This window comes from Strongylocentrotus purpuratus, unplaced genomic scaffold (assembly GCF_000002235.5).
Source record: "Strongylocentrotus purpuratus isolate Spur 01 unplaced genomic scaffold, Spur_5.0 spur5_scaffold_9, whole genome shotgun sequence".
NCBI classification, from domain to species: Eukaryota; Metazoa; Echinodermata; class Echinoidea; order Camarodonta; family Strongylocentrotidae; genus Strongylocentrotus; species Strongylocentrotus purpuratus.
In genome coordinates this window covers 27373834-27396479 of record NW_022145615.1, presented here as the reverse complement: position 1 = coordinate 27396479, position 22646 = coordinate 27373834, and the positions used below count along the sequence as shown (strand labels likewise).

General features: G+C 37.2%; 2 protein-coding genes and 1 long non-coding RNA gene across 3 annotated transcripts; all 3 read left to right on the top strand.

Moving 5' to 3' along the window:
• The first annotated feature begins 1340 nt into the window (after positions 1-1340).
• Positions 1341-3896, top strand: LOC115920488. The gene is made up of 3 exons (XR_004062374.1): positions 1341-1511; positions 2511-2610; positions 3032-3896. It is a non-coding gene; the product is annotated as an uncharacterized LOC115920488 (long non-coding RNA).
• Positions 3897-5332: 1436 nt separating this feature from the next.
• On the top strand, positions 5333-22646 carry LOC115920535. Its single transcript, XM_030976408.1, has 3 exons — positions 5333-5441; positions 19065-20906; positions 22305-22646. The coding sequence occupies exons 2-3, from the start codon at positions 19416-19418 to the stop codon at positions 22644-22646; spliced, it is 1833 nt and encodes a 610-aa protein (XP_030832268.1). The 5' UTR covers positions 5333-5441; positions 19065-19415.
• On the top strand, positions 9639-15641 carry LOC752929. Its single transcript, XM_001180614.4, has 3 exons — positions 9639-10049; positions 11928-13686; positions 14280-15641. The coding sequence occupies exons 2-3, from the start codon at positions 12247-12249 to the stop codon at positions 14616-14618; spliced, it is 1779 nt and encodes a 592-aa protein (XP_001180614.3). The 5' UTR covers positions 9639-10049; positions 11928-12246; the 3' UTR covers positions 14619-15641.

The following is a 22646-nucleotide window of genomic DNA, read 5'->3' as shown; positions in this document are numbered from 1 at the left end:
GCCGTGGCATAGCCAGTGCTTACTGAAATATCCTTTCTCTTGAAAGAAAAGTATGCAGAGTGGGATGTGTATGTGACCGTGTGTGTGTGCGTGTGTGTGTGTGTGTGGGCGTTTGGGTGGGGTGTCAGAGAGGGGAGCATAGGTAGCGAGGGAGAGGGAGATTGGTATGGAGAAGATGAGAGGGAGAAACATACGTAGGGATATAGAAAAAGAGATAAGAGTATGTAAGAGAGAGAGAGAGAGAGAGAGAAAGAAAGAAAGAAAGAGAGAGAGAGAGAGAAGGGGGAGTGAGTATAGGTGGCGCTCTTTCACTTTTCATCTTATTGGTATTGACTTGTACGTGACGAGGTGACCTCTATAATCATACAATGGTGTAAGTTATAAGTTTTTATAGTTTTATAGTTATTAAAAGACCTATAAAAGGAGGTCGAACCCAACTAATTTTGACAAGACGTTAATTTATATTTGTCAGAGTCGACCAAGTTGTAGTAAATTATTATATATATTTTTAATTCTGAGCGTCTTCATATATTGCAATTGCATATTATTGTAGTTTCTGTGTGCCAATATTTGTAGGCCTACATTACAATGCCCTCTCTCTCCATCATCCCTCCCATTTTTCAATCTCTCTCTCTCTCTCTCTCTCTCTCTCTCTCTCTCTCTCTCTCTCTATGTGACTCACTCGCTCACTCACCAACTCTCCCAACATTGACACGTATGAAAGTGTCACCTCATTTCACGTACAGTTCCATGTCTCAAAATTATCGGCAAGATTTCGAAAATCTGATATTACCAATTGAAAGAGGAACGTCCGTTCAAAAAAATATGAACTTATCGTTTAGGGTCTGGAGATCTTGATTTTGAGAGTAAATGGCATCAACATTATTAGTAAATAGTGATACCAATTGATTGTATGATATTTAACCTTCCAATTCATGTAATCATCTTATCATTGGTTGATCGCTCTTTCGGATAAATCACCTGTGAACTTTCATGCGCGAATTAAGGTGTTATGACCTTTTCTTCACTTGCTACGCAAGCCAATCCAACATCGAATTTGGAGATCGCGATATCGCTGGAATCCTTTTGACGATAAATATTCTAGTTGCACTATTTGTAGTCAAGAATTTTTGCTGATCATTAGGTAGTAATTGATCAAAACAAATTTGTGTATGATATGAAATATCATGGACCAAATATTACATACCAAAATTTGTTTTAAATATTTACGTGAACTTTGGACACCCCACCAAATGATATTAATGTTAACAACATGAGCAACAATGCTAATCTGAAAAGGGTTTAAAGTACGAAGCGATTGTAATCGACAATTCATTATTTTATCATGATTATTTATTGCTTGAAGTGTCTGTACTGAACTGTCTGTATTGGAACCATGCCCAAGTATAGACTGCATGGGATGAGTATTGTAATGATTCGACTGTTGACACAATGGTCTAGCCTTCTACCTGATGGTGTCAATGTAAAAGTGTTGTAGAGTTGTGATTCATGTAAGTACCGTTACAATACCACTTTCTCATATCTGATTTCTGCTGAAAGAGAGAAGGAGAGAGAGAGAGAGAGAGAGAGACATAACATAGATGGACATCATGATTTATTGGAATCATGACCTGAATAGTTTAGAGAGAAATAGGGACTCTTGATTTTGTTTAATGATTGTGTAGATGACTGTGGAATCTTTTTCTTCATAATTATAGTATCTGTTTTGACTAAATCGATACAATTAGGTTCCCCCACAGGAGGGCGTTTTATTGAATAATAGTGCAGTATATACATTTGTCTGCATAACAACAGCCGTTGAGTGATCATAACAATGAATGGATGCAACATTGAACATGTAATAATATGACACATACTAGGTAATATACATGTATGCCACTGACAGTAAACTCACATCATTGAAAAGATTGAAAGAGGACATTGTTATGTATATATAACAAAATAATATACATGCCAGCTGCAATGCATACCAATGTAATGCACATGCCAATGTAATATACATGCCAATATAATATACATACCAGCCAGTGACAATAGGACAATAGCTGGATAACTGAAGCATACCATTACCACTATAGGAAGAATGTCACTGCTTTGAACTTCCAAGCCACTTCACTACTAGCAGCCTAGTAGAAAGGACAATCCCCTAGCTCTCAGGTAAAGCACACATGTTATAGTGTATCAGAGATACAACAGACCTCAGGTAAGATGCCAATACTATTTTAACCATGAAAATCAATGTATCATCTACTCTTTATTTTAATAACCATTTATATTACAGTACCGCTTTTATCCGATTAATAGAAGGTTTATACTCAAATCGTCTTCTGTATCTACAACAGCAAGAACAACATCAAGAACAACAATTACTACTACTACTACTACTACTACTACTACTACTACTACTCCTACTACTACTAGAAGTAATACTCCTACTACTACTACTTTCTTTTATATCTTCACCTCTATCTTTTATTTTATTTGTTCAGGTGGAAAAGTTGATGACACGATCTGCTTATTGTTTTTCATAAATCTTCTTGAAGGTGCATCATCATCAGCGTAATCTTGCAGCATGACTATCACAGAAATGTAAGCATAAAGATTAAAAATAAAGTATTCTTGTAATTTTTTAAAGTGGTTTGGACGGCCAATGGTTGAGTTGCAGTAATCATATTAGATCCTATTGTACCACTCGAACATGTCAAATAAAGGTCGAATTGAATGTAGCGTTCAAGGAACGTAAGTGGCGCTCAAACACTCACGAAGAAGATTGTTTATAGCCGTTTGGCCTACAACTAGTTGATATTTATATATAGTCTAATAATCATTTAATCATATATGATAATAATCATTAAATGATTATTAGACTAAATGAAAAGTTGCGACTGTAAAATCTGTTGTCCTTTCCTTGAATACCTACTCGACCTTATACGACTATTTTAGAGTATTGGACAATGAACAAGGGAAATAATATACAAACAGATATTTCCTCTTCCTTAAATTCACTCAGGTTTGTTACTGATGATCAGCTTGACGAGCTTTCAAGCTCGTTCCTATCATCTAAATACTGCATTCTTTGTAACTCGCTCGGCCTACTCTGCAATCAAGGGGCCATGATCTTAGCATTGCAAGGCGGAAACTACCAGAAAGCCCTCGGGGTGGTTCTGCGACTGTGGAAGGAGAGAACTGGTGGTAGCCGAGCACGTCTTCATGCAGCTCTGCGGGATGCTGGAGCGGGAGAACTCATCCGGGAATAAGATATAGAAATTACTTTACTGATTATTACAATTGTGATGATACATGCACAATAATTTTCATCGGATAATTGCATAATTGATTTTCACGGTTTTTCACATTGCCTCAAAATAAGCAGGCAAACGTATTTTTAATTATTAAAGAATCCGAAATAGAGACATTTAGCATTGGCAATTTATATCGCACTAGGAATTTCACATTTTAAGTTACACTTTATATGTAAATAAATGAATTTAATAAACAAATTGTTTAGTTTCTGAATGAGGGAAACAAATCCGACGGAATATCGAGTGGGATTTGAATAACACGTTCTGTGTATTTATGCTCGGTTAATGACGAGTTTCTCCGCTTTACAAATCCAACTTATCTAATGTCATTTCAATGAGAAACTAAATAAATAGATATACATTGTTGGTCTACACATATTAAAATTGTACCAATAAGTTCTAACGCACTGTACATTTAATAGAAACTCAAATTCTTATAAAAGACTTTATTTCGTCCACATTGGCTCCACTGTTATAATATCATCGCTTCCATTTTAACTATGGGAGTGAAAAAGGAAATCAATAAATACATCGTGATAGGAATTTGATATTTTTATCACGTAACTGACCATACCTTCGTATTAAATTCTTACTTTTTTCTTCAATCCATTCGTAGTATTGATAATGCACCTCATCATTATACAAAGCTAACCTTCTTCCGATGAAACAATAGAAGAATTGAATACCCTACATAAATTGTATTAATTTTTACAAGGTTACACATTTGATATATAAGGATTACCGACGTGGTTGCAAAGCACATAAGACGGTAAAAAAATTGGTGAGAACTCTGATAATGTATTTGAATATAAATTTCGTCTCTATTGATCTGTCATCCCTTGCTTTTCATTCGTTCATTCATTCTTTCGTTCAATGAACATTCATGCATCCGTTATTCATTCCTTCAAAAATCAATATATCACTGCCATTACATGGTCTCATATCACCAATTAAGACATCAAGACAGTTGCTATAGCATAACAAAAATTAAACGGATAGAGTACATTAGCATTTCAATAAACCTTGAATAAATATCTACGTGATCTTCAATTGGTAAAAATAGTAGCAATATTGATATATTACTATACATTCATCGTTTTCATCGCAGTTCAGATGGTAACTAGAGAATATTTGCGCTAATAAAATCAAGTTTTAAAGAAATACAACCGTCGTAGTAATTCATATGGTAATGTAAAGGTATATTACCCGCATCTTTATCGTGTTTAGATTGTTTAGATTGTTCTCAAGCTTCTCCAGTTTCCTACCAACGGTAACTATGCTGTATTTCATCGTATTTTAATATGTTTGTCCCTACTTGATTGAATGGAATTGCGTGTAATTGAAATAAATCATAGAACCCTATAAAGAATAGTGATTTATTTTGGATTTTTAAATTTTTAGTATTTGTTATTGTGTCGCATGTATAGTAACATATCAATTAAAATGATAGCACTAAGAACGAAATAAATGTTTCTCGGTGGGTTTTTAGGCTAAAAGTTCAAACAGGAAGAGTACTCATGCACATACAAAACCGTGTACACACACAAGCACAAATCATTCGCATTGAGGATCCGTCTCGGGTGAGAGAGAGGGAGAGAGGAGGGGAGAGGGGAGAGAAAGAGAGAGGAGGGAAAGAGAGAGAGAGAAATAAAGAACTAGATAAATACAGAATTAGGGGATATATAGATAATACGAGAGAGGAAAAGAGAGAGAGAGAGAGAGAGATTCACACGTATTAAGAGTAGGGGATATATATTAAATGGTGGGGAGAGAGAGAGAGAGAGAGTTAAAAAAGATCAAAAATGAGGCGATAGGAGATGATAAGAGACAGGGAAAAAACAACAACCACCAAATCAAATAGAGGATCACGTTGGGATAGTCCAGCAGAGCATGATGAAAGTATTTTGGAATAATGCTAAAAATACTAGTCTATAGAACATCGAGGCAGCCACACGATAATCCAAATACACCCACACATATAGCTATAGCTAACATTCATAACCAAATGACCTATTTGATCGGATTCAGCAAGTTCTGCTACCATTTCCTGCCTTCCTGTAGTATGGGTCATTTCTCCTGCTGTGGAGTCTCTCTATTATAAGGATTGTTCAAATAGCGGTGAGTAAACAAGTACCGAATTACATTGTTCCAATAGTTGCTAACCGATTTCTATTCTTTAACAAATCTAAGGGAAATAACTACGAGAAACTCACGTAGACGATTCAAGAACCATGTCATGGCGGAGTAATTATTGTATTGAAATATTGAACTTCCATTCTTTTGCTTATCATACTGACTGGGGAACACAAAGAGGTACATTCATTTCAACAGTACGTTATACTACTTTGCTGACACTACTCAACTGACTTAATTTGACATCAAATGATTATCAAGTTGACTCTAATTCACAGCATATGCAGTAAATGAAAACGTTTCTATACCTAGATATACATTATACTTTCCCAAACCATAATAATGTTTATCATGCTGTTTAGAATCTTAAGCTTATACGAATTATATCAATGGAAATGATATCGCAATTAGGCTGTGTGGTAGTCTTACCCCCGCAATATTATACTCCCTTAATCGACCAAAACATGTATAGTTTCGTTAAAATTTCCCTCTACTCGTGTCCACTCTTTTCGTATTCGTCAATGGCGACCCGACATTCGCTCTTTGTCAAATATTATAGGTTTAGGTTTAAGGCTGTCATTGGGTATTAAGCTAGGTCTAGAGTTAGAGTTAGTGCTAGGTATAGTGTTTGGTGCAGGGTTGAAGTCAAGGGTGTCGATTTGTATCCGTAGTTGGGGGGATGATAGGTGCCAAAATATTTTCGGCAATGGATCAAAGCAACCAAGGGGTAGAAGCATGTGGCAACCCCTCTCCAAGCGCGTATAGCCAGGATTTCATTATAGGGGGAGCGGTAGTGAGCACGCGAAGCATGCGAATCACTTACAGTGCTCGCGAAGCGCGCTCCCTAGAGGGTTGGGTGAAGGAGTGAGGAATTTCCCCCCTCCCACACGAACGCGGAAGCTTTGACATTTCATTAAATTATTAGAGAAAGAAGACGATTCAATGGACCGTTCTCGACTCTTAATTCTTGTTTGAATCAAGTTCCCCTTCCTCCATGCGTAGCGCGGAAGCTCTGATGTTTCATTAGATTATTACAGAAAGAAAACGATTCGATGTACCATTCTCGACTCTTAATCCTTGTTTGAATTGAGTTCCCCTTCCTCCGCGCGTAGCGCGGAAGCTCTGTCGTTTCATTAGATTATTAAAGAAAGAAGACGACTCGATGTACCATTCTCGACTCTTAATCCTTAATGTTTAAATCAAGTTCCCCTTCCTCCGCGCGTAGCGCAAAAGCTCTGACGTTTCTTTGGATTATTAAAGAAAGAAGACGATTCGATGTACCATTCTCGACTCTTAATATTTGTCTGAATTCAGTCCCCCCCCCCCACACCTTTCCGCGCGAAGCTTTGACGATTCAATAAATTATTACTCTTAATCCTTGTCTGAATTCATTTTCGCCCATCCCGCGCTAAGCGCGAAAGCTTTCACGTTTCATTAAATTATTAGAGAAGGAATACGATTTGTTACATGTATCGTGTCCTTGTCTGAATTCAGTTTCCCCCCCCCGCGCGGAGCGCGGAAGCTTTGACGTTTCATTGATTATTACTCTTAATCCACGTCTGAAATCAATTTCGCCCATCCCGCGTAGCCCGGAAGCTTTCACGTTTCATTAAATTATTAGAAAAAGAAGACGATTCATTGTATCGTGTACTTTGACGTTTCATTTAAATAACTCTTAACCCTAGTCTGAATTTAGTTGCCCCCTCCCGCGCAAAACGCGGAAGCCTTGCCGTTTCACTTAATTATTAGAGAAAGAAGACGATTCGCTGTACTGTTCTCTATATTAATCCTTGTTTGAATTCAGTTGTGACATAATAATCTTTCTCCAAAAATGAAAAATGTTTTAGGAAACATCAGGAAATAAAATGAGTGAAAAAATAAAAAATAAAGATACAATGACGTGAATTTTAAAAATGGTGAACGGAGACAACATAACAACTAGTGAACTATCTTATAAGTCATACTTATGTCCGAAAATCTTGTCTCCGATCTCATCACGAATCCGTCACAGAGTTCATTTATGTTAACACTGTCCAGGATTGTCCGATGTGCATTGCAGATTGCTACTTTTGCGCTTCGCGCTTAACATTTAGCTCGTTGCTTTTTGACGCTACGTCTTTGCATTTGGCGCACTGCATTTATATGATGCTGTTAATTGAACAAATTGAATAAATTCATCAATTCCTGATTAAGCCGTATGAGCGAAAATTCAATTTATTCTTGTCTCATATACGGTTGTCTCATTTACTTCGTATATATGTATGTATTATGAAAATGAGATAGCAAAATGCGTATATTGATGGTCATCGTGCGAGTAATTAACATTAACTACTCTCATCGGGCTCTCATCTTTACTTTTTCTCTTCATTAAAAAAAACATAATTATGGTGAATTATTGGGGGGGATGATTGTACAGGCCATCCCCCACCTGAAATATATGGGGGGGGGGGATATATCCCCCCCCCCCCGGGATCGACACCCATGGTTGAGTTACTTATTCAGTTAGTATAAATAATTTGCCATGGAGAAGTTGTCGCCCGAGCAAGCGCCGTAGAACCTCCTCATGTTTATCATCAAACATCCCGTTTAGTTGCTGAATAAAAATTGAATCAACAATCCAATATCCCGATGTTGAACTTTCACCTTGCACCGAATTTGATATTGATGCCTAGTCTCATCAATGAGACTGAGAAGAGACCGAACAAACTTTACTTTCTAACTGTACAGTAATCCACCGTCTAATGAGTAATAATTAAGATGGATCACTTCGTTTAGGAGTAGAAATCCATGCTCAAAGTAGCGAATTTCCTCTCAAATAGTAAGTCAGACTAATACATTTGGATTGGAATCGACTATAATATTTGGAGGTGATGCAAGTGATCCCTATTGTGACTCCTAAAATAGTAGCCTTTCACATTACACATAACTAGCCAATTAAGACTCGGGTCGGAGTAGGTAATCCAACCTTTGTAATAAATTAATTTGAATAAAAGCAGAATAACAATAATAATGATGATAGTGGGTTCTTGTATAGCGCCCATGTATGTCAGACAGAGAAACAGAATGGCGAAAGTTTGAAATAAATCTGTCCCACAATAAGAAAATTACGTATGTTTGAAATATGAAATCACTACAGCTATGCGAATCTCAAATTGACAATATTGTCAGTGGATTGTGACATAGTGACTGATATCTCTCCCGTTTGGGTTCGTCGTGTACAAAATATCACTAATTGCTGTGCCTTCACCCTTGGGGCACTACTCAAAATAAATTACGGATAATATATTTTTACCATCCCGAGTCATACATTTTTTTTTTAACTTTAAATTTCAGTCATTTTGTGCGTTGGAACGGATGAAAAAGTTGTCCACCACTACATCACAGAGACATTACCGGTTCAGCCAATTTAAAGAGGCCTTACATAATATAGCGATTGCAAGTTTTAACCCCAAAATCATAACTTTCTAATTTTTGTCTGAATTCATTCAAGCTTTCACCAGTAAGCTTCTCTATTTTGTTTGATTTCTTCTAAAGTAGTTTGCTATATGTCCCTTTTGCAGCTAATATCAAATTCTGTAGAACTTTGCAGGAATTATGAATATTTCATGTAGGTCTATGTCCTATCTATGAAATTTAAACATTATCAGTGTCCTAATATTCAAATTATGCAAGGAAACCCGTTTACCTTCTAGATTTCACTGCCAGACACTATTGAGTGACTGTCATCTTTTTTCTTTGGTAATAACATACATAAAATGAAACAGGTACATGAAAGTATTGCCTAAATCAATTACCCACTACTCATAATGGCCAAAAATAAACTGAGAGAATCTTTAAGTGCAGCACAAAACGTACACACATTCGGTAAAAGGGTCTGGAATTCAGACTTTCATTGCAATCACTATTAAAAGTAGATGCGATAACTAACGGTCGTCATGTTGCCACTAAAAGCCATTTTCAAGCCTTTTCGTTTTGAGGGAAGTTCTAAATTAGTATACGGTCTTTCAAATGCCGTTGGAATTTAACCTTTTCATTTTTTTGGCCTGCACATGGGACATAGTACCTTTAAGGCGTGACTAAGGCTGGGAATGACACTACTTACAATATAGCAAGCCCTACCTGGTACCCTGAATACCAGTAACAAGAACAAACGCGTTGGTTCTTGTTACTGGTATTTAGGGTATTCTGGTATTCGTTGCAACGTAAGCGCGTGAAGAACAACACCAAAAATAACCAAACCACATTCTTTTATTCGGTCTAAAAGAACTGCTGGCTTCTGAGTCTGTAAATGGTTAACACAAATCTTTATTCCTGCTGTACGCGGGATCATTCATTCGTGAAGTAATACAATAGCCTTTTAGTTGCATTAAAGTAATGTGACTTCTTGCAGGGACAGAGCAGACGGGTTTATACAGGTATCAAATTGTGTATAATCGTGTACAGTTGAGAGAATAACAATATAAAGAACACTGCACTGCACATACTATACTGACCCTAAGACGATCACGGTCTACATGTACATCTCGAAGGATTTCAGATGCCCTACAACAAGCAGCTCAGGTCATCTATTACTGTGATTCTGCTATCTTGCAGGTGAGAAAGGCTTCATTATTATACCTATTAAGACATGCAATTACAGCCGTTCTTTATGATTTTAGTGTTTTTCGGGTGACTAAAAGTCTCACGAAGCGTAAGTGAAGGTATTATTGTCTAATAAAGGCCAGGATAAAACCCCACATAGCTGCATTACTATCCTGGCTGTGTATTAAAAACTGTTCTGTTGATTCTGAACATTTCAAACACCACTGTACATAACTCAACTGAGTTCACTCAAAATCGGTACTTTAGTGACAATTGATGACACCTAAATAACAGTAAAATACAATCTTTTCAACTTACCGATGTTAGAAAGAATATTTGGAAAATTCATATCGTGAGCTGACTGTCGAACTTGCCGATCAGCCACATCATATTTATTGTGTGCATTAGAGTACAATTGTGTGCAGTGTGTGTATTGTGTGTAATTGCTGCCTCTCAGCAAGTATACAGCGCTAAAGGTCAATACGCATTATCATTTACTCTATGCTTTGCTGGAGTGGATAAAACAGAACACGAAGAAGAAAAAGACCATGTAACATCCAACGCAGTGTCAGTTCTGACAATTAGTTTTAAAACAACCAATATATTATTGGTATGCTGTCGTGTAGGCCTATTATTATTTTCCAAGTAGGAACGTGATGTTATTTTCACTTTAAAGTATTACAAATCTAGGTGTTACATGTTAAGAGGATCTTTTGGAATTCACTTAAGGACAGGCTATATACTAAGGAATATTACGTTTTATCGGGGGATATATCAGTAGTGCTATTCATGTAGATATCCCTGCGTTTGGATTATATTGAACTACGTGACATGAAATTTTAAGACGAAATCAAGTGTTCAACAGTGCATATATCGTAACGTACTATTGGTCAAATACAGTAGACTCGAGGTCATTAACTACCTGCAAATGCACTATATATACATATATATATATATATATATATATATATATATATACTAGCTGTATATGCTTGCCCATTGATCATTGTGATTGCGATTAGGGACAATCTTTTATTTTGTTTAAGGATTTTTGTTTCAGAAGAAATACATAGACTTACACAGTTTTACAAACAGAATGATAACAGAAACAGCAAACAGAATATATAGTTTCAAGGTCAATTAGAGTTTTTGATCTTTTCGATGAGTTTGGCTGTTTATATGAAATTTCATAATTGTTTCTAATAACATGATTAAATTATATCACATTTCACAGATTCATTGGATTGTCAATCTTTGTTCGAAATTTTGATATCAGCAGGTGTTTCGCAATTTCTAAACACACGGCCACTGAAGTCTTTCATTCCGAAAAATTACAATTGATTCACGGAAACTGCTTTTTCCTTTTCGAAACTCTTATCGACTTTTTTTTAGTAGTGGGTTGCAAGCGAGTGGCTATGTAATCCCTTAATTACAATTTGTGTTGTCTTCTCGTCATTGTGGCCGGCAATTGAAGGGTTCAGTCATTTTAATAGCGACAAACTCCATGATAAACATACCTATAATCACTTTGAAAAGTGAAAACCTAAGTTGGTAGATGGGTTATGTGGAAGTGTGACTTTCAAATACACGAAGAAAATTCTACATGTAGACATTGTCAGGTGCCTTTTTGGTTCCGGGGCCACAATCGAAGGGCACTGTTATTTTAGGAGCACCGCCCCCTCCCCCTTTTACTCGTTATTCAAGATTGTTGGTTGTAAATGGAGACGTTTAAGTCACCGACCTTGTGTCTACCGTGCAAAAATTACTTTACCCTGAATGGCTAAGAATCGGTCGGACGGGTGTGAAGTCGGTTTGGCTGTGTGACTGACGTATTAGATGAAAACTTCCATTGTCACTCTTTAAACCTCTTTTTATGTGTTCTTTCCACAGGATCATGCATCGTATAGAATGAATGGTTTCTTCCAACAGTCATTCATCAGACTGCACACAGATAACACCCTGTTGGTGTACTTGACAAGAAACTGCCAGACTGACTATGCACGCCGTACGAGACATTAAATATGATGATTTAGGAGTACAAAGACATTTTCATGACGTCAAAGATAAGATCACGACTCAGCTCGAATCATAGAAACCCGTGCAAGGAATACAACATGGATGGGATGTATATTGCTTCCTGAAAACCTCATGTATCTTACTTTTCAACTATTTTTGCAAATACAAATTGTTCGCTCGCGACAAATACAACATGGATAGGAAATATGTTGCCTCTATCGCTTTTCTCCAGCTTGTGATTTTTCTAGCTGTCAGGTTGACAGCTTCGGATCAAACATTCAATGGAATTGCAGAATTGGTCATCGAATCGTCCAATTTTTCGCTTTCGGACGACTTCTTTCTTAACCTGGAAACTTCTTTGGAAAGCATGGTGTCAGGAGATGTTGATAATGTAGTAGTTCCTCAAAATAGAAGTACTGAAGCTGACCGAATTATGATTTCCTTTCGAGGACTTTTTGACGACTTTGAACCAGTTTGTCTACGAAACAATACGTTTTATTACGAAAATGGGGTTGCAAATCTAAGCTATTCCATTGCTTCTGTATCAATGCAGAACTTTCCAAATGATTTTGAAAAAGAATGCACCGATAATGAAAAGAACGTTGCGTATGTTGGATACTTTGAAGAGGACTGTCAATTCAGGACGCTGGATTGTGAAGTAAATCTTGATTTAAAACGGCTGTATAGATATGAGATTCATGATTCTTGGTCAGTTTTATATAGCTTCTTCTGCATTTCTGTCAATCCTGATGAGGAGTCTGAAACTGGGTTGTGTACCGATGCCGGTGATTGGTTGAGACTCCGATGGGAACAGCAGAATGATTCAATTTGCACAATCGATGAGGATATATTTGGTGCGTTTAAACCAGAATTACTATTCATTGATGATACAGGCATTGAAGAAATCGCCCCTGTTTATACTTTGCCATATTCGCTTAACTGCCTAACGACCATTGCTGCACCGCCCATTATTCCTCTACGTGGCGATCAGACGTGGGACAAACTTCCAGATTGGTTGAAGGTGTGTCTTCAAATTCTCAACGGCGTTTCTTTGGCTGCACTTCTCTTCTGCCTGTTCACATTCGTCATGTTCAAAGAACTCCGTAACACCTATGGTAAGAATGTCATGAGCCTGGTAGTTGCAGGGTTGCTGTCTCTCTGTTACACATCAGGGTACATCCCACTTGAAACTGATAATCCTCAACTCTGTGTTTTCATAGCTACTCTCATCTACTACTTTGTACTTGTACCAAACTACTGGTGGACGGCTGTTGCCATTTTCCTGGCGTGGACACTTGGCAGGAAAGGTATTCATCGCATGGATGACGTTTCTGGAAGCCGCTTCTTTCTTCTCCTTTCCCTCTTTGGGTGGGGTCTTCCTCTAATATTCTCTCTTCTTGCCGTCTTTCTGCACATTGGAGGCATCAAAATCTATGACATCGACGAATACTGCTGGATTATCGATGGCTGGCCGACCTATCTTATCACCACACAAAGTTTCATTCCGTTCCTTGTCGACTGTGTCCTGTTTGTCCTGGTGGTTTACAGATTAAGGGCAACACGACTCGATGTGGCATCGATGGACTCGGGTGGAAATAATAGACGAAGGAATGAACGTCAATTAACGATAAAGGTAAAATCAATTTTTTATAGTAACATGAAATGTCATAGCTCTTCAGTTCCTAAGAGATCAATTAAAAAAAATCATACCAGTGCAATCATCTAATATCTATGCTGGCCAACATGTAGCCTATCCGATATGCGTCGGGCTTTACAAGTATACCCGACGCATATCGGATAGGCTAGCCAACACGGTGCTGACCGCTAATAAAATTATCCTACAATATTATTGATGATCAGAATCTAAGTGTTCAAGAGTTCTTATCTTCCTCCTGTCGTCTTCGAATGCTCACACATAATTTAATTACAATTGCATAAAGATTGTTTAGTGAGCTATAAAAACGTAAATATTTGTGTAAAAAGGATGGAAGTTCTTTTGAATAATCAAATAATTTTTATTTTAGAAAGAGGGAAGAATTGGGATGATTAGAATTGTTTTTAGCAAGTTTCCAAACTTGTTAACGGTAACTCACATTAGAAAGACAAAAATCAGTTGAAGCAAATATAGTCCTACCATCCACTTCCATTTTTAGGGAGATATAACCCTCCGAGCTACCCAGTAGCGTTTAATTAATATCGTACAATTTTTCTCCTTTAATTTACAAGATGGCGGCAATCTTTGGTGTTCTCTGGCTTCCATCTTGGATCTTCTACGTGGCTTTCCTGTTCAGACCCATCACTAGTCTAGCCATCATCGCTCAGCTTTTGAACCAACTCTCGACCTTCATCCTACCAATCGTATTATGTTGTAACAAACGAGTGGCTACCCTCTGGAAGGCCAAATTCGCGCCATTAAGGGATCATCTCAGCAGCTTAACACATAGTACAAGTCTCACTGATTCCCATAACACTCAAACACATTCAGTGAAAGATAAAGCCTTTAATCACAGCGACGAGCCTCCAGTAGACGGCAATGACATACAGCTTCGTGATATAAAGAATTAGTAAAAGAAATTATATACCTCTCTTTAGAAATCTAGCCTTCTGATTGGTCGAAATCGGAGTCGTGATCTTAGCCATGCTCGCCTACCGGACAATATATATTTTTTAAAGATGCCCGTTGGCCCGGCTAACGTACGGGCCGCATGAATAAATTTTGCTGAGATCCCCATTGGTTTACGTCTAAAAAGTTTCTTTGTAGGAGCGCGGATACCATACAGTGCTTTTTGTCTGCGATTCCCAAATAATCGTAACATTCAGGCAACTTTCTAGCGAAGATTTACAGACAGTGTCTCAGATTTTCTGTGATGTTTTAACCAGTCTTTACTCAAGAAGAGGATACGGTAGGAATTCCTTGTAGATGTGTTTGCTAATTCGGTATATATAATATTTATCTAAGCGTAGCTGTATCTATACTGGCTCTCGGGCGCATTTGGGTCATATCTCAATGTAATGTCCCCTTGAGCCTATAGAAACAGCGATGCCTCTCATAGCAGTCAATTTATTTGTATTAATACCAAATGGACCTACTTTAAATTATAATACATAAAGTTTCAGGCAAACATTTTATCGTTTTAATGTCGTATTTATAAAAGAAATGTTATCATTGAGTTTCTTGCCTATTTAGGGCGTATTCCATCGTTTCCCTAACACACTTTCAGTTTGAATTAAGTTTGTTCAAAACGTGATTTAATCAGGGGTTATGGTAATGATTGCTAGCAAACATGACTAACTATATTCTCGAACTCGAATCGTAAAGCCCTCAACTTCCGAGTTTATACCTGATCGAATGTTTTGAGATTGCTACATAAAGGTGCTCAGCTAGCTGTTAAACCATAGTTTTCTAGCCACTCTGGTTGAAAATTGATACCACAAACTCCGAGATTCCAAGTATAAAACATTATTATCGCCGAGTTGTAACATTTCGACTTACTGAAATTTTGGATAAACTCATCAGGAGATATGTCATATTCAATTTCTCTATTTCAAGTGAAAATGTGTATTAAAACTGAAGATGTTTATCGTCAATATGAAGTGGACTGAGCGTTTTGTAGACATTAATGATAAATGGAATGTAACCATACTAAAAAACCGGGATGGTAAATGAACTGTTACCTTGTATATTTTTCTGAGATTTTCATGGTTATCATAATATCAATATCCAGATGCACTATGAATATGACGGACAAAGAAAGAGGAGAAAATATACAGTCCCTCATTCTACCCTCAACAATTGCTGTGGTATATAGACAAAGGAACATCCCTTTACTGCTATTATGTAAATATGTGTAGAACAGGTGAATATGCATGTGACACCTGTTCTACACATTTTTACATAATAGCAGTGAAAGGATGTTCCTTTATTTACCACAGCCATTGTTGAGGGTAAAATGAGGAACTGTATATTTTGTCCTCTTTCTTTGTCCGCCATGTTCATAGTGATGGTTAATTATTACTCACTTACATCCATTTTATTTGTAGTTTATATAATTTTGTATACAGTTTCATTTTTACAAATTATAACCATGACTTACATGTTTCCTTTTTTTTGTTTTGTGTTAGACAATGTCACAATGGATAGACACTCAATATTTGACAAAAGTGTTGAAAAAAATATCTTTAAATATACCTAAACAGTGTATCAAAACGTTATGTTAGCGATAATGAATAAAAAGACAGGTACATTTAGTAACTAACTTTAAACTTAACTGTTGTAATCAAGATAATCCATGGAATCATTTCACATAATAATTACAATATTAAAGCTTAAGATAGCAAATGTGTCTCCGAGTCTTTCCAATAGTAATATACAAATAATACACATCAGTGAGGGCATTAGTAACAATACCCACACGAGGTACCCTTGGAACAGTCTAACACGCCCGAGGCGATATCCGAGGGTGTTTGGACTGTTTTGAAGGTACAGAGTGTGGGTAATTTTGCAAATACCCGAACAAAATGATGTGTAATAATTTTTTTATAACACTATGTTTTATTTGTTTCATAAAAAAATATATTTTATAACATATTTTGATAATGACCGGTCATTATCCAAATTACGCTTTAGGCAAAATAAATTCCTGGTCACGTGTACGCTTTCAACCGATCATTTGATTAGGATCCACATCATCATCTCATAAGATATCCCCCTTTCAGGAGAAAAAAATACATTGGAATCTAAACGATGGTTTTCAGTCAAAAATGGCTGGAAATTAAAGGTAAAGACTAGTTTTGGAAACGGCCTCTCAAAAAATGAAATGAAAGCTCTTTTTACCAATCGTGTGAAAGAATGTGTTTTCACTAATACGTGATCATACAAATTTTCTTGAGAAACCGCCTACTAATTCATATATTTGGTAAATTATTATATCTATTTGGACCTGATAGATATAACGAAGGGTCGCGCACGTATGGGGTAGTCCTATATACATCTTTCTGTGTACCGTGCTTGTAACTTTATCAAGACTGGGCCAAATTTCTTATAATTTTGGTGATTCCAGAACCTTGCAGTACACACCAATACTTATATGCTAGATGATCAACCTTTTTTTGATCGATTCCACAACGTTTCTTTCACAATGCAATCGCATGACCATAACTGGTCTTTATCTTAATGAGTTTGAAAATTCAATTTTCTTTCAACTTCTGAGAGGGCCATATCCCTCCTCAGACACTCCCATATGTTACTCCATTGTGTCCCCCCCCCCCCACATTAAAAAAAAAAGGATTGACGCCCCTGTGAGTAGTGAGATGTTTAGGCCAGAGGCATTGTTTCGGTGTAAATGGATAACTTGCTAAAGCTTTTAAACGCAACATTTGACGTATATTTTAAGAAATTCTCCCGGTAGGAAGAAATTCCTTTTATACTCGAGCGTTATTTCATGGTAGCTCGGCTAAGGCCGGGGTAATAGTATGATTGCCGGGCCCTCAGGGAGAACAGTTATAATACTGATGAGGATACCCTGTGTAAATGAAACATATTATCATTGTTATCATTGCCATTATTAAACAGATAGTTAGACATATACTTATCAAATTTAAACATGTACTTTACTTAATATGTCTGGTCTTTTAATCATCCCAACACCATCTGCTTGAAATTTATTTCTTTGAAAATGGCAAGGTACCTTATAACACGATCGCAACTATAATGAGAAAAAAAAAATAAAGAGAAATTTCAATACCCTGTTGAACACTACATAAAAATTGTGTTCGGATTGCTTAAAACCTCGTTGTCATGGATGCAAATTTCAAAAGATGACGTACAAGGCTATTGCAATTGACTTAATTTGATTTTTAGGAATGAGTTGCAATCGTGTTTTATGTACTACAAAACCGACCCCATTCGAGGTAATGCAATACATTCGTTTGCCGGTCTGGGCCAATATTCATGAAACTTTACTAATAGCCCCTACACGTCCTTACGGATCGCACAAATTCACGGGTCTTTCACGGATCCTTGCGATTTGGCCACTTTCATGATTAATTTAAAAGTTGTTACGAGTTACGGTGTATTACGGATTATTACGAGTCATTACGATGTATTTACGGCAAAAATCCACGATCTGTTACGAGTTGTCACGGATAACTATGAGCAACTAACATATTAGTTACGACCTGTTTACGTGTTGTTACGAATAGTTATGAGTTAGTTACGAGTATTTACGAGTCCTTACGATTTTCAGCCCAAAAAATAACAACTGAAAATGAAGTGTTCGAATCTGCGGATTTTATACCTTACCCAAATCGTAAACAGTTCGTAAGAATACGTAAGTATACGTATATATATCTAAAGTGGTCGTAATAACCCGTAACAATCCGTAAAGCCATCGTAACACGACCCAAATGAAATCTTAAACAACACGTAAGCACTCGTAATAATCCGTAAACAAATTGTAAACTAACTGCAACAAATCGTTTACAAAAATTAGTTACGAGCCATTTACGGATTCTTGCGAGCAGTTTACGGATGGTTACGTGTAGTGGTGAGCGGTTTACGAAACTTACGGATCGTTACGAGCTATTTACGAGCTATTTACGGGAAAATCAATCGGTGGACAATCGTAAGAAGATTTTTTTTTAAAGGTTTTTTTTTTAAATGCCTCTCCTATCACGAATCCTTAAGAGTGTCTACGAGTTGTTGCGAGTTGTTTCGAGTTGTGACGAGTTATTTACGGATATCAGCGAGTTATTTACGAATGCTTGCAATTGACTACGAGTTGGCGATCCGTAAGGACTTTAACAAAAATTCGTGTATGTGACGGGGGTAAAAGCTATAAGTTGTCAACTAATAACATAGGACAATGTAAATACATGTAATTGACATCTAGGCCTAGGAATGTTTCGTTGAAATGGACCCTGGTGTCGTTCTCGTTGCTATGATTGGGCTAAAAGACAGATTTGTGTGCCGCATTTCAAAATTTCTCTTTTTCCATACTATTCATTTCACAGGATCTGGTTCTACTATTCTTCACTGAATGATATGATGATCAGCACAGTCTCCTTCCGTGATTAATCTGTTCAACTTTCATCACAATCCATATTTGTGATAAAACCTGAGAGCTAAAAAGATTTAAACTTGATATCAAGGACATTTATTGTGATACTTCAACGACTACCAGTAAAAAATGTCAGGATTAATTTCAACTTGAATAGCTATACAATTGCATCGACTTTACACCAAATTCTCTGCTTGCATTAACCATGTCACGTATGGAAGGTTAGGACAGAAAATTCTCTCTTATAAGGATATGAACAGGCTGCAAAAAGAATACACTACCGTCAACACCTAGCTCACACTTCATGAGACAAACTTTGATACGAGTTAGAAGCAACAAACGCAACATGGGTAAGATTCCAGGCTACTTTGTCCTTCTTTACCTGGTGATTCTCCAAGCAGCTTGGTTTGCATCGTCTGTTCAGATGTTCACAGGGATAGCAGAAGTAATGACTGAAGAATCCAATCATTCTGTCACAGATAACTTTGTTCAAAATATTGGCACTTCTTTAGAAAGCGTCCTATCTGGAGATGTTGACAACGTAAGGCTTTGGCAGAAAGGGATGGCTGACTATGGCTATGATGGCCAAGTAACGATCTCCTTTACAGGATATTTTGACGAGTTTGAAACAGTTCCCGTTTGCCTAGGAAATAATACATTTTACTACGGGGATCAGACTTCAAATCTAAGCTATTCCATTATTTCTGTATCCATGCAAAATTTTCGAAAAGATTTTGATAAACAGTGCACAGATAACAACAATTACATTGCATATGTTGAATACTTTGCAGAGGACTGTCAATATAAGATGCTGGAGTGTGAGTCGAATCATGCTTTACATCAATTGTTTAGATTTGACCTCTTTGGACGTGGGTCAATTCTATACAGTTTTTACTGCATTTATGCAGATGCTAATAACAGGATGGATAACTCGTGCCCTTCTTCTAGCGATTGGTTGGCACTGGAATGGGAGCAGGAGGAAGATGGTAACTGTAGTATAAAAAGAACAATAGTCACTGATTTTTTACCTCCCTTTGCTTTTATCGCTAATGATGATTTTGACGATCCAGTCCGTATCGACACCTTGTCGTTCATCTTATACTGCCCAACGGTATTTTTTGGACCACCAATTATCCTCTTGTATGGCGATCAGACGTGGGACAAGATTCCAGAGTGGTTGCAGATGTGTCTTCGAGTCCTCAACGGTGTTTCTTTAGCTGCACTTCTCTGCTGCCTGCTCACGTTTGTCATGTTCAAAGAGCTCCGTAACACCCATGGTAAGAATGTCCTGAGCCTTGTAGTTGCAGGGTTGCTGTCTCTCTTTTACACATCAGGGTACATCCCACTTGAAACTGATAATCCTCAACTCTGTGTTTTCTTAGCTACTCTCATTTACTACTTTGTACTTGTACCAAACTACTGGTGGACGGCTGTTGCTATTTTCCTGGCGTGGACACTTGGCAGGAAAGGTATTCATCGCGTCGATGAAGATTCTGAAAGCCGCTTATTCCTTCTCCTCTCTCTCTTTGGATGGTGCGTACCATTGCTGTTTTCTCTCCTAGCCGTCTTTCTGCACATTGGAGGCATCAAGATCTATGACATCGACGAATACTGCTGGATTGTAGATGGATGGCCTAATTATCTTTTAGCGGTACAAACTGCAGTACCCTTCCTCGTGGACTGTTTCTTGTTTGTTTTGGTGCTTTACAGATTGAGAGCCACACGACAAGAGTTAGCATCACTTAACTCGAGAGGAAAGTCAGATTGGAGGAATGACCGTCAGATAACAATAAAGGTATGGTATAATCTCAGCACTGTCGTTTGGGTAATTTTAAAGATGATATTTGCCACGACAGATTCATATTCCCTTAGGGAAAACAAATCCGCCTTGTCTCTACACCATTCTTTGTTCTGATTAATTTCGTGGACTAGGCCTACAAAAAAACAGTCGTATGCTTTTCGGATATCGCAGATAGTGTCAAAAGAGTCCCCGTAATTCTGTAGTGGCATAGATGGCCCTTAAAGTACACTTTTAGATATCATATTTCGATGTTAAGGGAATACTCCGGAGTGGTGCTCTTTAAAAAAAAAGGGAAAAAAAGCTAAGTTTCATGATTATTATTAAACAACGATGAAAGAAAAACAATACACCAAGTATTGGAATAATAACAGTACGACAATATACCTGACGGTGGCCTGTACTGCCACTGCAGAAGATAATAGTGCCAGCTATATGTCCTCTAAAATGAAAATAATTACTCTCCTGAGTCATCCGTTTTAAAATGTTAACAATTTCACTTTATCACTTTATGTCACTTTAGTCACTTTATGCGTTGGAACAAATGGAAACTTTGTCCGCTAGTACATCACAGATAAATTACCGGTTCAGCCAAATTTAAAGAGAAGGTTGAGTTCTGGGAAGAGGTAAAAAATAATTTGTGAGCGTTATCATTGTAATTATGCAAGGGTGGAAGAAATTAAGATTAAACATGTTCCCTGAAAAGCATGCCTCTTCAAATGCCTACATATTCTAAATATGACATGAAACATCGTGAAAATCGGGGGGTAGGTTTTTTTTCGCCATGTGCTCGTGTAGTCCCATATACATCATTCTGTGTACAGTGCTTGTAACTTTGCCAAGATTTGGCCAAATTTCTTATGATTTTGATGATTCCAGAACCTTGCAATACACACGAATACTTATATACTAGATGATCAACCTTTTCTGATAGGTTCCACACCGTTTCTTTCACTATGCAATCACATGACCAGAACTCAACTTTATCTTTAAGAGCCCATTCTTTTGAAAAAAAATCATAATTTTCTTAATTTCTGTTCAATTTAATTCAATCTTCACCAGTCTTCTTCTCTAATTTTCTGTTTTCCTTAAGACTACTTTTGAATCAAGGTTGGGTGTCCCTTTAAACAAAGAATGCTTAATAACGAGTTGAACATTAGATCTCTCTTGACATCAGTAGAAGGCTAGGACTTATTTACATGCTCAGGCATGCACGACTTGAGTTCTTTACTACATTATATTCCGGTATCGATGTTCGGTTAATTACAATAACTGTCATTATTATTATTCCATACGATGCGTCGATAGCTGGCGCTATCATTCATGCCACCACAAACCACTGCCGTTTACATTTATTTCTATTTTACACCTTTTATGTTTTATGAACACATAAAGATAGCGGGAATATTTGGTGTCTTCTGGCTTCCGTCTTGGATCATCTACGTGGCTTTCCTGTTCAAACCCATCACTAGTCTAGCCATCATCGCTCAGCTTCTGAACCAACTCTCGGCCTTCATCCTACCAATCGTGCTGTGTTGTAACAAACGAGTGGGTGGCCTCTGGAAGACCAAATTGGCGCCATTTAGGGATCTTCTCATCACTTCATTTTCACCAAGTAGCAGCGATTCTCACAACAATCAATCAGACCCAATGCAGGGTAAACCTTGCGTTCATAAGAATGGGGCTCTAATAGACAGCAAGGGAATACTGCTCCATGAAATAGACGCAAAGAAGTAG